Source organism: Thermoascus crustaceus (genome assembly GCF_041956765.1).
Source record: "Thermoascus crustaceus strain CBS 181.67 unplaced genomic scaffold VTN00scaffold_4, whole genome shotgun sequence".
In the NCBI taxonomy this organism is placed as follows: domain Eukaryota; kingdom Fungi; phylum Ascomycota; class Eurotiomycetes; order Eurotiales; family Thermoascaceae; genus Thermoascus; species Thermoascus crustaceus.
In genome coordinates, this window is record NW_027192530.1 from 1,222,067 (window position 1) to 1,242,155 (window position 20,089).

Consider the following 20,089-nt stretch of genomic DNA (forward strand, 5'->3'; position numbering starts at 1 on the left):
AAAGCGCCCGAATGAACAAATCACCTTTTAGCCTTACCCATTGATTAAGTACGATCGTGCATGCTTAACCAAACAGGCAGAGCAGGGATACAAATCGACGTAATGCAGAGAAGACAGCCGTGAAGCGTAGCGAGCAAAGACAAACAGAGAGAATTTCCACGGGCGCAGACAAAAGAAAAACCATGGGCGTTGGCGGAGCCGAGAGACGCGACCGCAGCATCACCAGCCGCAGCCTCGAGTCCTCAGCAGACCTCCATTAGCAGAAGATTACATTCCGAGCGACATAGGGAAGCCACTTTTGAAGCTCTTTCCGCTTGAAACCAGCAACCAGTAACTAGACTAGGTTGGCTCCTGGTCAACGCCTCCTCTCCTGGGGCAGACTCACGAGGATATCGCAAACCGCCTCGGGAAAAGAGACGCTTCCTTCGAAGATTGAGAGATGTTTAGATGAGATCTGTAGATATCGTTAGCTTCTGTCTCAAGGGAACCGGGTGACCACACCGGGAGATACATACCAGCAACGTTCATAGGCATCTCCTCGATCTGAGTGCTGTAGAACTGCTCAATCTCGCGCATCATACGGACATCGTCAGCGGTGACGAAGTTGATGGCGACACCCTTACGACCGAAACGACCACCACGACCGATACGGTGGATGTAGTTCTCACGGTTGGCCGGCAGATCGTAGTTGATGACCAGGGAGACCTGCTGGACGTCGATACCACGGGCCAGAAGGTCGGTGGCGATCAGGACACGAGAAGAACCAGAGCGGAACTCCTTCATGATAATGTCACGCTGGCTCTGCTCCATGTCACCGTGCATGGCGGAGACAGTGAAGTCACGGGCAGTAAGCTTGTCGGTGAGCCAGTCGACCTTCCGGCGGGTGTTGCAGAAGATGACAGCCTGGGTGATGGTGACGGTCTCGTAGAGGTCAGAGAGGGTGTCGAGCTTCCACTCCTCCTTCTCGACGGCGATGTAGAACTGCTTGATACCCTCGAGGGTGAGTTCCTGCTTCTTGACCAGGATGCGGACGGGGTCGCGCATGAACTTGGTGGTGACCTCCAGGACGTCCTGGGGCATGGTAGCGGACAGAAGGACGACCTGGGTCGACTGAGGAAGGAGCTGGAAGATGTCATAGATTTGCTCGGTGAAACCACGCTATATCTCGTGTCAGTCGTAATGCCCTCCATGGCTCAAAACCTACGGCGCCAAGGCGGGTACTTACAGAAAGCATCTCGTCGGCCTCGTCGAGGACGAACATCTTGATCTGGTCGGTCTTGAGGACACGGCGCTGAATCATATCGTGCACACGACCAGGAGTACCGACGACGACCTGGGGGCCGTCCTGGAGAGCCTTCATGTCCTCACGGACGTTGGTACCACCGATACAGGCGTGGCACTCGATGCTCATGAAGTCACCAATGGCGACGACGACCTTCTGAATCTGCTGAGCCAGCTCACGGGTAGGGGCGAGGATCAGAGCCTGGCAGGCCTTGAGGTTGGCGTCGATCTTCTGCAGGGCGGAGATGGAGAAGGTAGCGGTCTTTCCGGTACCAGACTGGGCCTGGGCGATGACATCGGAGCCTGCAGATTACGCGTTAGAGGCCCAACGTTCTTCGAATAGACGATTTCGACATCAACTTACCCTTGATGACGGGCATAATAGCGCGCTGCTGGATAGCAGAAGGACGCTCGAAACCATAGGCGTAGACACCTGGGGACCTGTCAGGATTTTCTGCACATCACACTTGTATTATTTCACTGGCGCGGGGCAACGTACCTCGAAGCAGCTCAGGCTTCAGGTTCATAGCATCGAAGGAGTCGGTGATCTCATCGTAGTTGGACTCAATCTGGCCTGTAGATAGATGCGCACAGTCAGCTCTGGTGTTCTTTTTATTTTGTCGCTGTCCAGATTCCCCGTGATGATAATCGCCACGGCGACAACCCCGCGGGGTGGTGCGTGCAGAGAACACACGGGGCACAAGAGATAAAACACATACCCTCAGGGACCTCCTCCAAACCCTTGTCGTTCGAAGCCATGATTGCTAGTGTTGCAATGGGTGATCACAGGCGCAGCGCTGTGATCTCGTTAACGGCGGGGTCGGTGGTGTTGTGCAGACGGGGTATCTCTAGCCACAAACGATCCTGTGGGATTTCGTCGTGGCCCGTGTGCGCAGAGGAATAAAAACTGTCACTGCTATAGCAGAAACTAGAACCAACGCTCCCTGGGATGAGAGCGCGTACAGGAACTAGTAGGAGGGTGTGAACAGTGTGATAATTCAGACGGTGTGGGTTGGGAAGAAGAGGAGGAGAGGGTTTTTTTTTTACTGAAGCCATGAAATTTTCTATGCTAGCGCGGTCTGCCGAACCACCGCAGAGCCACGGGCCTCTCCACCACTCGCACGGCGTTTTCGCCTCTCGCGCCTCTTGCGCCTCTCGTGCCTCTTGCTCGCCTCTTTTGCCATCCAACTGCTCAGACGGTGCCATTGGCCCTCTGAAGAGCTTTTTTCCCCTACTTTTCCTGTGTCGAGGGCCCTGGAGTGTCCGGTAGGGGACCTTTCTCTGCTCTACTGACCCGACAGAACCTGACTCTCGGCGTTTCTCTCTCGCCGCCCGCCCAACGCACAGCCAATCAGCCCGGACCCGTTCTGTTGTTCGTTGACTTAGGGCTCAAGTCGGGCACCAGGCCGTCCTGACGCTTCTCCCCCAGAAGCACCAGCACAAAAAAGATGCCCGTCTACGTCCCTCTCCACACCCAAGCATCCCGGGAGCCTGCCTCGGACGTGCACCCCTCTTCGTACACGAGCAATGGCAGCGTGCACAGTGAAAACGAGGGGCATCCTGCGGATTCATCGCTCCCCAACGGTCGTGATGCAATCCCCTGTCATCCCCTCGGTGTCAAGCCGAGTGGCAACGGTCTAACCGCCGCCTGGGATCTCCGAGCGGCCATTGGGACCTTCAACGTGCTGCCCGACGAGGTGATCCTGACGCTGCTCGAGTATCTAGATAGCTCGAGTCTGCTGAACATAGGATGTACATGTAAGGCTCTGTATGCATTTACCAGGTCGGAAGACCTGTGGAAGACGCTTTTTATCCGGTAAGCTTTTCCCCGATGAATTATCTAGTTGTATTCCGATCAATATATTCTACTAGATGTATAATATGCCAATTCTATATGGTTATTATTCATCCCTAATTGGGGAAAAAAATGCTTACCGTCAAACTTCATTCCCTTTTTGTTTCTTCCATATCATCCCGCATCACCAACCTCAGAACTAATCGGAAGACGCCATACTAAGAAAACTAGGTCACCCCCCAAATCCTTCTCCTGGCAGGGAACATGGCGTTCCACATATCTCAACCTGCCCCCATCGAAAGTAACCACCCTGGACTGCTCCCACCTCTTCTCAGATACCCTGCACCGCCCCTTCTACTGCGCACACATCTCGCTAGACCCCTACGTCGCCAACATCCCAACCCGGAACCAGATCGTCCGTCTCCCGAACCTGTCCGCGGAGGAATTCCAGGAGTCATGGACAGACAAACCGTTTATCCTCACCGAGCCCGTCAAGGAGTGGCCCGTGTACAAGGAGTGGTCCACGGAGGCCCTATGTGAGAAATACGGAGAGACAGTCTTCCGCGCGGAAGCCGTCGACTGGCCTCTGAAAACCTACGTCGAGTACATGAAGAACAACTCCGACGAGAGCCCGCTGTACCTCTTCGACCGGAGCTTCGTCTCCAAGATGGGTATCAAGACCGGGCAACCAGACCAGGAACCCGAGGCTGCGTACTGGGCTCCACCGTGCTTCGGGGAAGATCTCTTCGCCGTGCTGGGTTCCCAGCGGCCAGACGATAAGTGGCTTATCGTTGGACCTGAGCGGTCCGGCAGTACTTTCCACAAGGACCCCAACGCGACCAGTGCCTGGAACGCCGTCATCCGCGGCTCCAAGTACTGGATCATGTTCCCCTCGTCACCGTCGACGCTCCCTCCCCCGCCGGGCGTCTACGTTTCCGCGGACCAGAGCGAGGTGACATCCCCACTCAGCATCGCGGAGTGGCTGCTGGGCTTCCACGCACTGGCAAGACGCACACCGGGCTGCATCGAGGGGATCTGCCGTGAGGGAGAGATCCTGCACGTCCCCTCAGGTTGGTGGCATCTGGTGGTGAACCTAGAGCCGTCCATCGCCATCACGCAGAACTTCATCCCGCGCGCACACCTGAGCGCCGCGCTAGACTTCCTGCGCAACAAGGCGGACCAGGTCTCCGGGTTCCGGCGGGACGTGGAGGACCCGTACGGGCTGTTCGTAGCGAAGATGCAGGAGATGCACCCAGATCTGCTGGAGCAGGCGATGCGGCAGCTGGAGAAGGAGAAGGAGGGGAAGAAGAGGAAGTGGGATGAGCTAGTGCATACGAAGCTTGACGAAGATGAACCCGAAACAGGTGGATTCAGCTTTGGATTTGGAGACGACAGCGATGTTGAAGTTCCATAAATGAATTTGGAAACGAAGCATGACATTTGAAGATATCATGAAAACATATAACGTAAATATATCCGAGCAATAAAAGACCATTAAACGCCCACAATAAAAATCAAGCAAGCAACCAAAGCCATCTCTTACCTAGAGCTTACTCTCATTCTGGACTCTGGCCATATCATGGACCCCGAGATGCAGTCCTGGCGACGCGAGAGGAAGACCCGCTTCACGGCACTCGAACAATTTGGTATCCCTCAATGGTAACTCAAGTCGCCAACAGTTCAATGGCACGCAACGGTTTTCGCCGCAGTCGACCCCCCAAACGCCAAATACCCGAGAGACGCACCAACCGCGACCGCAATCATGACTGCACCATTGTACGTCATGAAGAGAAGCCTGTATCCGTCAGCACATCCCCAGGTAGCCCGCAACGCGGCAACAACGGACAGGGCCAACTTACATGATAAAAAAGCTATAGAACACCTGCAAGCCATACAGCGCCGCCAGGACGATCTTCCCCCTCTGCTCCACGGTCCTCTTGCTGTCCCAGCCTACAACCAGTGAGTTCGTTTCATTAGTAGGGCCATAGCCGTGGTCGTAGTGGTGGACATGGTCGTAAGAAGGAGGAGGAGGAGGGGCGGCGCCCGCGCCCGTGCCCGTGCCGTTGCTGCCCATTATGGGTGCTGTTGGCGTGGCGGACTCGTCGGCGATCTCGTCGTCTTGAGAGAGTGGAGTCACGTCAGAGCTTCAGCGAGTGAGGCGAGCGACGGGGTGCGGAGCGGTGCCAGTGCTAGTGCTGTCAAGGGGGATGGGGATATGGATATGGATATAGATGTGGTAGAGACATGGTATATGATGTAGGGGAAAGATCCATCTATAAAGATACAAAAGGGAATAGAAGAGAGAGAAAGGAAAGGAAAATACATACCCCTAGAATTAATAACTGGCGTCGAATACGCCTTGAGACGCTGGGCATGTGCCGCCTCGTACCGTCTCGTCACCTCCCGGACGCCCTCGTAGCCAGCGGTCAGGATGATGATGGCGATAAGGGAGAGAACGAGCGAGAACGGGCCCGTGACGCGCCACTGGCGGAAGACGATGCAGAGGTCCTTGAAGGACCAGGTAAAGAGCATCTACATGGCCGTTACAGGGCAGGTTAGCCAGTTACAGTAGTTTAGGTTAGGTTAGATAGGAAAGGGATGGCTCGTCTAGTTCAACTCGATGTCGAATGTTTACAGTAGTAGGAACTACTCACATTCATCTTGCACTGCCCGCCCATGTCCATACCTTCATGGTCCATACCGCCGTGGCCCATATGGCCATGGTCCATGTCCATCCCGGCGTGGTGCATTGCGTGGTCCATGTTGAACGATGCCGAGAACGCTGGTTCGAGCGGTGAGCGGAGCTGCTCTAGGAGATGAGGTCGAGCAGTGCTGCTGTACGGATAGATCGTAAAGAGTTTCGAAACAACTGAAGGTCAAGAGTTAGGAAGGGAATGAATGACCTGTCCTTTTCCCTCCGTAAGATCAGTGCTTGAACGTTCGTACGACGATGTCGTGATCTCGCTGCGTCGTCGTCTCCCTTATCTCCAGATGCAAACGGCGCAAACACACGCGGCCCTGGCCTGGACTCTTTCGCGCGGTCTCTCTCTCTCCGCCTTCGCTGGGGAAAGGAAGCTCCTACATCAAGAAGAATTCCTATTCCATGACAATGAATTCCTGACTTTAACCTGTCACTTTTTGTTTTCCTCCAACTGTATCATACCTATATGCATCCTGTGCCCGACCTTTCGTGAACCTCGTCTTCCCCGCAGTCTCTCCGCGCCCCTCTTCTCCTCTCCCCTCACCACCCCTTAAAACCGAAACCCCAGACTCCGTCCGCCTAGACCATGGCAGAAAACGCTCCTCCCGCGACAACCAGCGGCCCAACGATGGCTGCAAATGGTGGAGGGACGACCACTGCCACCGCGGGCGGTCCCGGTGGTGCTCCGGCCACGGGCGGTGGTGGTAGTGACCAGAACGCGACGAACCGCGGACTACCGTACTACGAGAAGCTGCGACGGGAGCTGAGGGATACATTACAGAAGAAGCGGATGATGGATAAGAGCATGGTGAGTTATGCGTTGGCCCCAGGTGCTGTCGCAGGGAGGGGGAATATTTCATCTACATTTACGATCATGCACCGCCTCAATATCAATCATGACCCAAAAGAAAGTCGACTGACGATGTATGTCCCTCTGGCGATAGGCCCAACTCGAAGACCAAATCTACCGCTTTGAGCAATCCTACCTCGAAGAGACCACCGCCGGAAACATCATCAAGGGCTTTGACAACTACATCAAAGGTTCTACATCCACCACCGGCGGCTCTGGCCCCGGCGGGCTAGGCTCCATCACCGGCGGAGGTGCTGCCGGTGGAGGCGCCGCTGGCGTGGCCGCGAGACGGAAAGCGCAGGTGTTGGACCAGGATCGGGTGTTCTCGAGGAGTTCAGCGAGTTTTATGAGGGTATATATCTATCCCCCTTCCCTTTTCTCTTTTATATTTCCCTACAGGGAGTCTACGAAGGATTAATATTGATATGGATATGATGGCTATATAGGACTCCCCCGCCCCCTCATCCGCCCAAACGACCCCCTCTCACGCTCCCACCCCGACATCCTCCTACACCGGCCCCGCCAGCAGCAGCAACAACAGCAACACCAACTCCAAAGCCGACGGTTCGGGCTCCGCACCCGCTAGCGTCAAGGGCGGGTCGTCGAAGAATAAGAAGAAATCCAGCGGTGGAGGTTCTGCCGCTGCCCGGGACTCCAGCAATAACAATAACAACGCCAACGCCAACAACAGTACCAGTAATGGTAATAACAATAAGGATAAGGATAGGGATAATAATAAGAATGATGAGGATGGAGACGGGACGGGGACGGAAGGTGGTGGTGCTGGGGAGACGAAGCCGCCGGCGAAGAGGCTGAAGATTAGTTATGGGAGGGATTGATTGAGCGGTATGACTTATTCGGTCTGCTCGCTGAACCTTTTTTTCGTTTCTTTTTGGACGTTGTGGAGTGAAGAGGGAAAAAAGAGATCATGAGACAAGGGACAGGCGTTTTTTTGTACCGGTTTTTGGTTTGTCTATTTGGTTATGTTGGTGTTGTGTGTTCATTCATTTCAGGGTCATTTTTTTTACCCCGTCGATCGGATTCTGCACCTAGAAAGAAACAAAAAAAGGGTGGCAGTTCTCTTTGAAGAAGAAGAAAAGATACACAGGCAGGCAGGCGTATATAGGGGCGGTTCTGCGTGGACACGAAAACATGCCTTTCTTTCTTTTCCTTTTCGAGTCGATGAGCAGCACATACCTTATATCCTATATCTTATCTATCTGGCTGTACTGGACTGGAGCTGTACACTATACTGTACGATATCATTTTCCAATTATGTCATTAATTATTCATGTGGTTAGGTACTTATTCCTTTTCTTTTCTTTTCTTTCTTGTTTAGGAAATGGGCATAATGCGGGCAAATGCCAATGGGACAGAGCTTATGGATAAACTACGTACCTAGTCTACAGACAGATAACTGGAGGATTTGCATACTGATTCAGCCGAAGAAGAAAGCTCTGAAGCCATGTACCATCTTTCATTTCAAATCAAGGAAAGACATGGATACTAGGTACTGGATGCTAGAAGTTCACAACTTTTCATTGATTCATTCATATTCATATTCATATTTCTCATTCGTTCGTGGCTTGCCCGTTTTTACAACCCCAAATCCATCCCGTCCCGTTCAGAATCAGAACAAGGCTCTTATCATTCTACAGCTGCAACCGATACGTCGCAACCTCAAACGCCCTCAACTCGATATCCACACCGACCGTTCCCGTCCTCTCATCCTTCTTCAGCTGCAACTCCTCCTCATCGTCCTCCAGGACATTACACTTCCAGACCTTCTTAACAGGGAACCTGGTATGGATCGTCCCACGACTCTTACCGCCCAGGGACTCATAGATCCGGAGGATGACGCTCTTCCCGGTCCGTTTCGGGAACCCGCCCCGGGAAACGTCCTCGTCGTCCTCGCCGCGCTTGATGGTGTCGAGGACGAGGGACTTGGATCCCGTCAGGGAGATGGATTTGAAGGTCTCCGCCTGGCCAGATGACGATGATGACGATGGCGCGGGCTGCAGGACGAGCGGGTTGTTGAAGTTGTATCCTGCGCGGATGGTGCGCGAGTCCAGGGGTCCGGAGTGCGGCATGATGGCGTAGCGGATGTGGTGACGGCCCATGTCAGCGTGGGCGTCGGGGGCCTTGGGTGCTCGAAGCAAAGACAGGCGCATCAGGTTGCCGCAGGTCGCGAAGCCGTATTTGGAGTCGTTCAGGATGGAGACGCCGTAGCCGTGCTCGGAGAGGTCGGCCCATTTGTGGCAGCAGACTTCGAATTTGGCCATGTCCCAGCTGGAGGGGTGTCAGTGTATACTAGCTACTCTTGACAGGAGGCATAAATGATGGACATACCTGGTGTTGTAGTGTGTTGGACGTCTGATGATACCATACTGCGTCTCATAAGACGCCTCCGTGTTCACTATATCCACAGGGAATTCAACTTTCAGGAACTTCATGGTCTCCCGCCACTCGACCTCGCTCTCAAACTCGACGTAAGACGGTTCATTGCCAACATAAGCAGAGAGGCTGATCGTCGTCTTGACCCAACTCGCGTCGCTAACGTTGGTCTCCGTGACGACGCTGACACGGTGCGAGTTGTTCTCAACGATCGACGTCTTGCCAGAAGGCAACTCCTTCCTAGAGTCAAGGTGGTACACTTCCACATCCCAGGCTTGCCAGTACAGAGGCTTGTCGTCGAAGATCACAAGCTGACCGGCTTTCCCGTCCTTGGCAATCACCTCGCGCTGCTCTTGATAATCGAACAAAGAAATTATGACCCCATCTTGAACGTCGACTCTCAACCTGTCGTTGTCGAGACGGAACACACCAGGTCTGATCTCTTGCACTGATACAGCTGGACAAGATGTACTATTGACAGGCAGCGCCTCGATAGGACCTGTCTCACCATAGACCAGAGCGTACTTGGGCTCGGTAGACGTTGGAGATACAGACGGAATCTTGACAATCTCCGAACGAGGCCACGGCAGCGTGTTGATAGCAATCATCTTCTGACTCGTGCCACAGTCTCCCAATCCGAGAACTCTCAGGGCCTCTGCCTTAACTTGCTGGCCGGTCTCGAATAACTGCGCATAGAGCTCGTCTGAGTCGTCGTAGCACATTTCGATCGAGCTCCCTGGCAAGCAATCATGGAACTGGCACAGGAGCACCCCTTCCCATATGTCATCGATCTCCTTCTTGGGGTACTTGTAGCTACCCTTGGTGTCTGCGAGAGATGCAAGCGTCGCCAGCAGCTCAATTTCGCGCAGCATAAACTCCGACTTGCGGTTGTTCCGCTTGTTGTTCGCCTGAGTCGTGTATGTACCGCGGTGCAGTTCAAAGTAGAGCTCACCGTACCAGGTGACAAACTCGGTGCCTTCAGCAGCTTTCTTCTCAAGCCTGGCGAAGAAGTCATCCACGGAGTCACCCATCTTGACCCGTGGGAGCAGGCCGATCTTGTCGCTCAGACCACGGCACCGGCGCAACTTCTCCAGATGCTCAAAGGTAGGACCACCACCGCCGTCTCCCTTGCCGAATACAAGGAGCGACGTGTTGTCCTGGTCCATAGATTTGTGCTGGGTCACACTGCGCTTGACATCACCGAAGTGTGCCTCAGCCGTGTATGTCTCAGACGGTGCCATATGGCAGATCACCTGGCTCCCATCGAGTGAAACCCAGTTGAACGTAGTGTGAGGGAAGTTGTTGATATTGTTCCAGCTGAGCTTCTGTGTGAAGAATCTGCTCATGCCAGCCAGGCGGCATAGCTGCGGCAGCTGCCCAGAGTACCCAAATGTATCTGGCAGCCAGAAAGTGGTGCATCGTTCACCAAAGTGGCTCTCAAAGAAACGCTGACCGTATAGGAACTGCCTGACAAGTGACTCACCGCTGGGCATGTTGGTATCATGCTCGACCCAGCTTCCACCGATTGGCTGAAAATGGCCTTTCTTTACCCATTCCTTGACGCGGTCAAACACGGAGGGATAGTACTGCTCCAGCCACTTAAACTGCTGTGCCTGGGAGCAAGTGAAACGGTGCTCAGGGTAGCGATCCATCAGATCGCACTGGTTCGACCAGGACCGTGCGACCTTGCGCTTGGTTTCGGCCCACGGCCACAGCCAGCAGGTGTCGATATGGCAGTGGCCGATGGCATACACGATTGGCTCCGTGCCTGTCTCGTAGACCTGAGACGAGTCGACCTTGTCGCCTAGATACTTCTGGGCAATCTTCCTGGCCTTTTTAATGGATTCCTGGCTCCCATTGCCCGCAATGAAAGTATCCATGATCGCGTTGGCCACCATCGTCGCCTCATGAGACTCCCACGAGTCCCCTGGGAACTCTCTGGCGGCATCTATGCAAATCAACATTTGACCTTTCTACCAAACATGGTATATTCTTACCTCCAATGATCCAGAAATCATAATACAGCGCCCGCGCTTCCAGATTAACCGCCGTGATCTGGGCTTTGCGCAAGGTAAAGTACTTATTTGGATCCGGAGGCTGGATCGAATCCCCACCCGGTGCATTACCAAACATGCCGTTGCAGGCCATCTCGATGTAGAAGTAATGCTCCTTCCCGTCGCGCCAGGCGTCCGGGATGATCCACTCGACACGCTCGCCGCCGCCGGTCAGGCCCTGGAGGGGACGTCCGTCCGCGGTCCAGACCAGGCCCTCGTTGTTCGCATCCCAGTGGAACTCGAGACGCTCCTTGTCGAGCATGTCCTGGGGGATGGTGAGGCGGATGCGGAACCAGTGCGTGGACCAGCTGGGGCCGAAGGAGGCGCCGATGTGGGTGGGTTTGAATTCATGGGAGATGGCCTCCTGGAAGGTCGGACGCTGCAGGTCCGGGACCGAGTAGACGGAGAGCTTGACATGCTCTGGATCGGAGGTGACGGCTTCGAAGTACTTCCTGCAGGTGGTGAAGTTAGAAATAGATGTACATTTATTGGTATTCAACATATAGATCCCTTAGATTAGGTAAACTGAAGTATGTCTGCTGGCGAGTACAGGACAAAACAGAGGAAAAAAAAAGAGCCACACGCTTACGAGACCAGGTTATGGCCCTCGTACTGGCCCGTGGCCGTGAACTGGCGCAGACGGTCGACGTAGATGTTCCTGATGTGCTGGCCGACGGGATGCGCGGCCATCTTGGGTAAGGAACTTGGAGCTCGAGACGGAGTTTCTCCACCCATGGTGGCCGGTCTAGAACGCAAGATCTGCTGAGCTTCGTCGACGGGAGGACCGTGAGAAGAAGAAGAAGCTGTCTCCGATGGAAAGCAGCCAGTCTCTAGAGAATCGTTCGTAGAGACAGCAGCACGAGAAGAGGAGGTGACAGCGACGGAGGGGAGGTTGTTGCTGTTGCATCCATAGCTGGCGCTGTCGATGTCAGAGGCCGATGCCGCGTGCGGAGATGCGAGCCTGGAACGGGCTGCGGCCATGGCGGGGCAGGACGATCCCTTTGCTCCACCCACGATCTCTTTAACGTCTCCGACAGACAACGTGGTGGAGAGAAGGGGAGTTACAAGACTGACGACAACCGCAGCATCTGGCCACTCGGGTCCGATGTGCCTGAGCCCCGTTCCCCGTCCCATTCGTCCTACGCAGACGCGAGGGATGCCGACTCGTGCGGAGTCGCGGCTCGGTGACCTGTGCTGGGCCTGCAAGGAGAGACATAGCCAGCCAAAGGCATACAAACTCTATGGCATTGTACAGCACCTAGCAATCTACGCAGTGGACGTAAGACAGATTTCGGGACCACGCCGAGGGCAAGAATCGAAAGCAAACATCAGAGTTTATGCGCCGGAGAATGACATCCCCCAACGCCCGTTCCTGTCCCATGACAATAACGACCTACATTATCATTAAACGTAATCCCAGACTCCCAGTCCCCAATATCTCCAATAGAGAGCATCCATCTATACCCAATAGCTCACGTTCTTCTCTGCAGATAGCTCGGTCGGACCGACCACCCTGATCTGCTTCTTCAGCTGCATCCGCCTTCGCTCCATCTGCGACTCTGCGATCTTCCTCTTGGCCCCGTCCAGAGCAGACAGCACGTGGTTCGTCCCGTCATGTAGCGCCTTCACGTACTCCCGCGTGTGGTGATGCTGTGATCGCGATGAGGTCGACCGTGGTGACGTCGGGGTTAGGGAGGAGGGACACTCCCGGGTCTGTATCACAGCTGGAGTCTTCTTCGAGCGCTTTGGGAATGTGACGTTGTGCCCTTTCGGGTAACTCGTTCTCTTGGGCCGTCGGGGCCTCTCCCAGATCTTCGGCCCGTACCGTTGGTAAGGCGTCATCGAAACTGCCCGCTGCTTCCTCCGCCGTAGTCTTGAGTCTGGAGCATCTTCGTCGGAGCCTGTACCGGATGATAGGGAGAGTGACTGCATACGGTCGTACACATCGACAAGACCGTGCTGTAGTCCACCCCCTCTGCTGACCGGCGGGCCATCAGAGTCGGTCGTGCCGCGTGAGGAGATGTGCCGTTGGGGGTAGCTCCAGAGAGCGCGTCTTCCCTTTTCAAACTTCTCAAAAGTACTGTTTCTCGAAAGCGTCCTCTCCACGTACGAACGGATCGAATCGCGCAACCCCTGTGCTGGAATTAGACACTTTTCGAATAAAGACAACTGCTGCTTCTACCAAAGTCAATGCGAAGACAGGAGCGGGGTAGCGCGTACCACTACAGCATCCAGTTTCCTCCTGGCCGATCTCCGAGGAAATCGAGCCGCCTGCAACCCGGACGAAATTGCAAGTTCGGGGAAGAAGTCCAATTTCTTCTCTCGGAAATATGGACTGTTCTTGAAGCGAGCTTGCGCCCAGTAGATGTTGTCTACCCCATATCGTTCCTCGAACAGAAAGGATTTGAAAGCCAGAGACGATGCTTTATCCTGAGTTGCGAAGTCGGCTATTGAAGCCGCAGCTGTGACTGGGGTTACTAGATCGTCGATGTGTTCCTCATCCTCGTCCTCGTCCTCTGAGGCGATGGGTAGGAGATAGTCTTCGGTAGAACTCTCTGTCTCTGTCGGGGAAATGTAGTCGTCGATGATGCTATCACGGCTGTATAAGCTGGAAGCCGCCTCTTGAGGAGGGTCCGGCAAAGGTATCGCTGGCAAGGGCTTGTTCAGCAACTTCTTCACGGATAGATCCGGCTTATTCAACGGCTTCTTCACTGATAGGTCCGGCTTATTCAACGACTTGTTCAATGACAGGTCCGAGCGTGACGTGAAGAAAGTACCAGGAGGAACGACAATTTCCAATCCTTCCAGTGACTTGGACGGTCTCACTGGAGGTGCCTTCCTGGAACGAGCAGCCATCGATGATGGCATTGAATTAGTGGTGTTTCTTATGCGATTACTGACGTCCGTGAGCAAACTATTGAGGATAGTAGATGAGGGAATAATCCGTAGAACTGCGCGCGACCACGGCCTCCTTGGATGATCGAGTCCTTAACAATGAAAGCGACCATTGAGGCTGACTGCTTTATGTGAATAGCTTCAACAGGAAGTGCTCTCATGCTCAAGCCAGCCTTGCGGGCTGGGTTTGAAACAAAGAAAAATTCTCCATGGAACTATGCTCGGTACAAGTGAGGGAATCCCAAAGAGGGCGGCCGGGCACACGCGTCTAGAAAATGCTTTTTTTGGAGAGAAAGACAGGCCCACACGGAGATAACGTCTGCATGCAGTATGTCGCGAGGTTTGCGGAGACGAAAGAAGGGCAAAGTTCGGCTTGAAGTTGTCGTGTTGAACGTCCGACGGAGGAATGTGGTGACACATACCTGCAAGGGATGTTGTCCCGCCCTGTAAGCACCAACCCGAGCAAAGCCACCAACGCTCGGCTTCCCCCCGCTCTGCGAGAAATACCAACTACTGAAACGAGAATATGTCGGACATATTTTTTATTCATGTTAGCTTTGCCGCTTTCTGCATGGTCTCCCGTGTAAGCTCTTCGCCCGGTTTCCTAACGGGACCTAGTCGGCCCATCTTTCTCAAGTTGGCGATCATGTCTTCATCTCCGAAATGACTGTTATGTTCGAATTCCGGCTCCTGGTCATACGCTAGCCTGGCTGCATCAACTAAAATTCGGGCGGTCATGCCCCAAACTCTGTACCGCGTTAACTGGCCAGATTTCTCTCGTTCCTCCAGCTGGTCAACGGCCTGCTTCTGATCCTTGCTCCTGGTCCTGGGCTTGGTAACCGACTTTTCCGTAATAGGGACAAAGAAGTGGTGCACTGAGAACTATATTAGATGCGGGGTCCTTGGCCGCTCAGCCCGTTCACGGTCGATCTCTCTCAAAAGCACTTACTACGCCACTCGGATTCGTGCCACTCGGTCCATGCACCGCTATACCAATCTTCCGGCTTCCCAGGAAGGCTCGGACCGCCGTCGTCCCCACGTTGCTCATCCCGCATCATCAAGAAGTTGTGGAAGGGAGCCGTGAACACGGCGGCCACCTCTCTGGCATCCAGCCGCGGAATCAGGGATACCTCCGGGTCGGCGTTCTTCCCGGTCCGCTCGTCGTAGGAGTGAAGAAGCGCCACGCAAGGGCGGACGACCAGTTCGGTCTTTGCCAGATTTGCCGGAAGCTCGCATAGATGCTCGACCCGGAAGGGAGGAGGAAGCTGCTGGCCGATATCTGGCAGTCCAATCTCCTCACGTGCCTCCCGGCGAGCGGTCTCAAAGGGCTTCTCGGACAAGAGGTCTGCTTTGCCTGTTTGTTTGTGCCGGTTAATATTACTTACATGTACATTTATCCACTGTCGTTTTCCGAATCAACTAACTCACCTCCCGGCAGAGCCGCTTGACCGGCATCTGTTCGATTCACGTTAGCCGAAGATCCATTAAGAGCCAACCATGCATAGGTATCGAGGAATCCCCGACCCGTAGCAACAGCTGAACTACCTAAACAACAAAAATGGTCCATAACACAAAGCAAAGCAAAGCAAACACACACAAAAACAAATGTATGACTTACACGAGCTGAGCGTCTTAGCCCTAATCGTGAGCACGACCCGCAAATCCCCCCTCTGATCTGCATACAGCAGAACCAGCACGGCCGCCCGCCTCGTCAACGGCACAGAATCGTAATTCGTCTTTGGGAGGACATATGCCCTCAAACGTGCGATTGCTTCCTATATCCAACATGTCGTCATTTCCCATATCAGAAAAATCAAAAAAGAAATCTCCCAATCGTTCTCTGAACGGAATTGAACACAAAAAAAAAGAACTAACCGCGGATTCCGGATTCAACGGCGCCATGATGTTCTTCTTCGCTTCCAATGACGACTGCAACGCGCTATTATAATTGCGAGCACTCAGACTCAGAAACCTGATGAACTGTCTGCTCATAATAATAATAGCTATGTATGCAGGTAAGTTGCGTATTACCCTTGTCGGGCGGGAGGTCCGTGTTGTTTTCTCTCCGCCTCGCAGTTCAAGTTCGCTGCAGTAAGTTAGGTAGTGATTGTCGTTTGTTTGCTGCAGCCCACAATTTCGGCCAGCCCTAGTTCCCGGGGGTGATATTAATAATGAGTCGCTTAGAAAAGGATGCGTGCTGTCCCCCCGTACAGTACGGTATAAGTAGCAACCTTGGAAGGCAGGATAAAGTAGGGATCAAATGCTAAGTTGCCGAGGTTAACTAAACTACGGGTTGTTTCTTCCCGTCGAGGCTGCTCGCGGGCGTGTAGGTCGTGTTAGGGTAGCGGGTAGCGTATCTTCCCGATGCCGCCCGCTGAACTCGGAGCCAGTTGGTTATACATCCTACCTATCATGCAGTACAGCCAGCGCACACCGTGGTGATATCATCGTGTCCAACTCGCGAAAGCTGGACTTCCCATGTACCGGGTCATGTACATGTATGAAGTATGTATGTATGTATGGCAGCTGTCCGCCCGACGTTTCAAGGTTCCAAGCTACCTACCTCTTTGCCATTCTAACCATTACAGGTATAGTCATAAGACATCTAACAGACTATTACACAGACATAGACATAGACATTGTCCCGAGAAATAAAACAAAACTGACAGAATATCAAGTTATCGAGTCCCTGCATAGTCCGTTTGTGTGCTTTATTTCAAATGTACTACAGTGCATACATAGGTACTGCGGTATAACCCGGAAAGATAGATCTTTCCGGGTTATACCGCAGTACTGCACAGTTTTGTACAGTACATGTACATGAACCATAGACATTGCATCAAGCAAGCAAAAGCAAAATAACCTTATCATCTGTGCGTAGTACACGTCCTTTTTACTTTTCTTGCAGGGCTTATTTGATTTTTTTATGCATGTTGTTTTCCTATATCAAACGCGATAGAAGAGATGAATTGTCATCTCGGGTCTCAGTCGCAACCGGCCCTGACCTGACCTGACTGGTTTTCCCGAACCCACTTCCGCTTTCTCAGGTACTGAAAAGGGAAGACCTAGACATTCAAGACATCTGCCAAATGCACGTCGTCGTTATCTTATCATACTGTATAGGGGGGGGGGGGGGGCATAAGAAAGGGAATCCAGTCGGGGAAAAAAGCCAGCAATACTTGCAACAGAACTCATTAAGAGAGTCCATAATTCAGAGAGAAAAAAGGTAAAATTGAAGTTGAATACATACATCGCGAAAGGTAAAAGCAAAGGAAAGAAAAAAAACGAAATCAATGCCATCGACTGGGATGGGATGGGATGGGAACGAGGGGAAACGAAACCATGCATCTATATACCTCCCTATGATGTAGTCTATCGACACACACATATGTTAATCAAGACATCAATGCTGAAGCGAAAAAGAAAATGCGTGCAATGCAATGCGAAGCAAAAAAACCCGTGATTGGAGAGAGAAGGTCTTTTTTATATGTACATCGCGTGCTGTTCATCACACCGCGGAAAGACAGAGAGAGAGGGAGAGAGAGAGGGAGCCGGCCTGGCAGCTAGGGTAGCTAGCTAGCTAGTTTACTGCGAGGCACTGCCCTTGGTCTCCTTGGCTTCTTTCCGCTCTTCCTGTCCCTTCTTCTGCTCGATCTGCTCTTTCTGCTCGGCCTGTTCCCTGTCTACTTCGGCTTCCGCAGCCTCTGCCACCTGTCGATGCTCCTTGTCAGAAACTGTCTTAACCTCGTGGTGGTTGTCATCGATGTTCTCTGTGTCCTTGGGAGCTGCGACACCTTTCTCCTCATTCTCGGTGTTCTGCTCGTTTTCCTCCTCGATCAGCTCCTGCTGCTCCTTCACGACCTCGAGACGCTGCTTGTTAGTAGCGGCACCTTCGGCGTTGTGCACCTCGAGCTCGATCTCGTGGAAGAGCTCTTCGGGGATGCTGGAGAGCACGGCCTTGAGCGCATCGATCATCGATGCGATCTCGGTCTCCTTGCCCTGCTGTGTGTACATGTATGCGTTGCTGAGGACCAGCAGAGTAGATGGGACGCCTTGCTTCAGACGTAGATCAAGCCACATGGAAAGGTCTTCACGGAGACGGGCGGGCGACAGACCATGCGTGCGAAGACCACGGGATGCACAAGCCATCTGGAGCTCCGGAACGGAAAGCGAATCAACGCCCTCGTAGAAGATGGCCCGGTCGTCGCGCTTGATCTGGCGCATGCGGTGGCGGATGTGGTACCGGAGCATGGCGTCCGTACCGAAAGAGTTCAGGTTCATGTACTTGCACATGGCGACCAGTTGAGGACGGGACAGGTTGTCCAGGGTGAGGTCATCCTTGAAGATCTTGCAAACCTTGATAACATCCTCAGCCGAAGGGGACTCGCCCGTTGCCCGGATCTTCCTGAAGAAGTCTGTAAACTCTTCCTTCTTCGCGCTAGCCACGCTGACAGGCAGACCCGACTCTCTCAGGGTGTTCTGAAGGAAGGCCGACACTTCTTTCCGAGTCGACCGCAGATTCATCGCCTTCTGCTCTCGCGACTTCTGTCCCTCATACGTACTGGGGAGCATGTTGGGGAACAACTTCAGCGCAACGGGAAGGAGCAATTCAGCAAAAGGGACAATAACAAAGACCGAGAAGGGGACCAGCCGAGCGAGGTCTTTTACTGTCCGTTGCAACTGTAGAAGAGAAATGTAAGCAGTCCGTATTAGCTCAAGATCAACGGACACCTGAAAAACGAACCTGTCTGTTCTCACGTCGGCTAAGCTCGTACCCCGCCGCCATCTTCATCACCAACTTCGTACTGATCTTGACTTCCGTAGCCAAAAGCTTCGTGCCATCCCAGTAGTGCTGGATCTCCTTCTTAATCTTCTGTCCGATCGTCAACCTCTTCTGCTCCTTCTCCTTCTCGGGGAGCTTCCTGTCCGCCTCTGCAACGGCCGCCTTGGCGGCTCCCAACTCATTCAGTTTGGGCTTCTCACCCTGCTGCGACTCGTTCGTGGCCGGCGACTCTGTTTTCGAAGCCGCCGGCTGGTTCGCATCCTTGGCGGCAACAGCTTCAGGAGAACCCTTCTGCGCCTCCTTGGGCAGAGGTTTCTTTGCCTGTTCAGCGTTAAAGCCAGGCGGGGGGAATGATCCCGAGGTCGATGTCGTGGAAGTCTCGGTCGAATGAGCGCGCACTTGGGGAACAAGTATCGCCAGGGCGTGGATATGTGTTGGGAAACCCCTGCTGTTCCATCGGAGGTTCGCCGCGGAGCCAGAGGCCAGGGCGCTCGGGAGACGCGTTCGTGCTGTGGGAAAAGGGGCGATTAATTTTTTTTTTTGCAAACAGAAAATTAGAACTGATTCACTCACCACCAAGGGTAGGACGCGGCGCAGAGGCGTTGCGCACCAATCTGGCAGACCTCATTGTGACGGGACGCTGCGGAAGTTGGAGACAGTAATAATGCTCGTTGAAACGAGCGAGAAAACAGTTGCGCGCAACAACGTTGGGCAGCCGGCCACGAGACTATCTCCCGAGTTGGAATATGGCGACAAAACAGAGATCCAGCACGTGTATAAATCAACAGCAGCACGATGGGGGAATGTCGGTGACTACGTTGCCTGCGCTGGTCTGACGATGGTACGGAAAAGGACGTGGTCTGCACGTGACTTTTCCCCGGCGTCGGAGTTATTTGCTCGGGCGGGTTTACGACGTCGAGACGCAATGGCCACTGGTCCAGACTCGTGCGAGTCGGACTGACGGAGTACATCATCGCCACGCATCATAGTGGAGCCCATCTGCAACGTTGCGACTTACGTGCGGTGACCCAGCATGGAAACCGGCAAATAATGAGGATATAAGCTCATGGTCATTATCATTGCATATGTCTTGATATATAGTGCGGAATGCGTGGTGCGTGGCGTGGCAGTGACACAACTCATCAAAAAAAAAAAGGCAAAACCTGGGGCGTTGATAATTACAGGCCCTCCAAAGCACAAGCATCACACATCAGACATCAAACATTCTCCCAGGAATACCAATAGCGGCCAATCTCGTGTCATCCATGGCATAAATCAAAACAACGAAAACCCTTTGTGAACGAGCGCTTAGAGATGCCTATGCAACAAGGAAAAT

General features: G+C 53.5%; 10 protein-coding genes across 10 annotated transcripts; 3 read left to right on the forward strand and 7 right to left on the reverse strand.

Annotated features, from left to right (window-relative positions):
- Positions 1-443: 443 nt before the first annotated feature.
- On the reverse strand, positions 444-2,040 carry VTN00DRAFT_7022 (uncharacterized protein; the record flags this gene model as incomplete). Its single annotated transcript, XM_069433724.1, has 6 exons — positions 444-454; positions 516-1,158; positions 1,226-1,584; positions 1,646-1,714; positions 1,781-1,855; positions 2,001-2,040. The coding sequence occupies 6 exons, from the start codon at positions 2,038-2,040 to the stop codon at positions 444-446; spliced, it is 1,197 nt and encodes a 398-aa protein (XP_069287076.1).
- Positions 2,041-2,064: 24 nt separating this feature from the next.
- Positions 2,065-2,487, reverse strand: VTN00DRAFT_7023 (uncharacterized protein; the record flags this gene model as incomplete). The annotated part of the gene is made up of 1 exon (XM_069433725.1): positions 2,065-2,487. One exon carries the CDS (start codon positions 2,485-2,487, stop codon positions 2,065-2,067), a length of 423 nt encoding a protein of 140 aa, XP_069287077.1.
- Positions 2,488-2,729: 242 nt separating this feature from the next.
- On the forward strand, positions 2,730-4,490 carry VTN00DRAFT_7024 (uncharacterized protein; the record flags this gene model as incomplete). The annotated part of the gene is made up of 2 exons (XM_069433726.1): positions 2,730-3,097; positions 3,308-4,490. 2 exons carry the CDS (start codon positions 2,730-2,732, stop codon positions 4,488-4,490), a joined length of 1,551 nt encoding a protein of 516 aa, XP_069287078.1.
- Positions 4,491-4,756: 266 nt separating this feature from the next.
- On the reverse strand, positions 4,757-5,838 carry VTN00DRAFT_7025 (uncharacterized protein; the record flags this gene model as incomplete). Its single annotated transcript, XM_069433727.1, has 4 exons — positions 4,757-4,871; positions 4,936-5,194; positions 5,404-5,608; positions 5,731-5,838. The coding sequence occupies 4 exons, from the start codon at positions 5,836-5,838 to the stop codon at positions 4,757-4,759; spliced, it is 687 nt and encodes a 228-aa protein (XP_069287079.1).
- Positions 5,839-6,363: 525 nt separating this feature from the next.
- Positions 6,364-7,466, forward strand: VTN00DRAFT_7026 (uncharacterized protein; the record flags this gene model as incomplete). The annotated part of the gene is made up of 3 exons (XM_069433728.1): positions 6,364-6,585; positions 6,722-6,979; positions 7,074-7,466. The coding sequence occupies 3 exons, from the start codon at positions 6,364-6,366 to the stop codon at positions 7,464-7,466; spliced, it is 873 nt and encodes a 290-aa protein (XP_069287080.1).
- Positions 7,467-8,279: 813 nt separating this feature from the next.
- Positions 8,280-12,209, reverse strand: VTN00DRAFT_7027 (uncharacterized protein; the record flags this gene model as incomplete). Its single annotated transcript, XM_069433729.1, has 4 exons — positions 8,280-8,916; positions 8,977-10,969; positions 11,019-11,527; positions 11,665-12,209. The coding sequence occupies 4 exons, from the start codon at positions 12,207-12,209 to the stop codon at positions 8,280-8,282; spliced, it is 3,684 nt and encodes a 1,227-aa protein (XP_069287081.1).
- Positions 12,210-12,533: 324 nt separating this feature from the next.
- On the reverse strand, positions 12,534-13,943 carry VTN00DRAFT_7028 (uncharacterized protein; the record flags this gene model as incomplete). The annotated part of the gene is made up of 2 exons (XM_069433730.1): positions 12,534-13,208; positions 13,296-13,943. 2 exons carry the CDS (start codon positions 13,941-13,943, stop codon positions 12,534-12,536), a joined length of 1,323 nt encoding a protein of 440 aa, XP_069287082.1.
- Positions 13,944-14,516: 573 nt separating this feature from the next.
- VTN00DRAFT_7029 (uncharacterized protein) lies at positions 14,517-15,962 on the reverse strand (the record flags this gene model as incomplete). Its single annotated transcript, XM_069433731.1, has 5 exons — positions 14,517-14,845; positions 14,920-15,324; positions 15,399-15,425; positions 15,589-15,745; positions 15,846-15,962. The coding sequence occupies 5 exons, from the start codon at positions 15,960-15,962 to the stop codon at positions 14,517-14,519; spliced, it is 1,035 nt and encodes a 344-aa protein (XP_069287083.1).
- Positions 15,963-17,555: 1,593 nt separating this feature from the next.
- On the reverse strand, positions 17,556-19,381 carry VTN00DRAFT_7030 (uncharacterized protein; the record flags this gene model as incomplete). The annotated part of the gene is made up of 3 exons (XM_069433733.1): positions 17,556-18,650; positions 18,715-19,262; positions 19,327-19,381. 3 exons carry the CDS (start codon positions 19,379-19,381, stop codon positions 17,556-17,558), a joined length of 1,698 nt encoding a protein of 565 aa, XP_069287084.1.
- Positions 19,382-19,819: 438 nt separating this feature from the next.
- Positions 19,820-20,053, forward strand: VTN00DRAFT_7031 (uncharacterized protein; the record flags this gene model as incomplete). Its single annotated transcript, XM_069433734.1, has 1 exon — positions 19,820-20,053. One exon carries the CDS (start codon positions 19,820-19,822, stop codon positions 20,051-20,053), a length of 234 nt encoding a protein of 77 aa, XP_069287085.1.
- Positions 20,054-20,089: the final 36 nt, after the last annotated feature.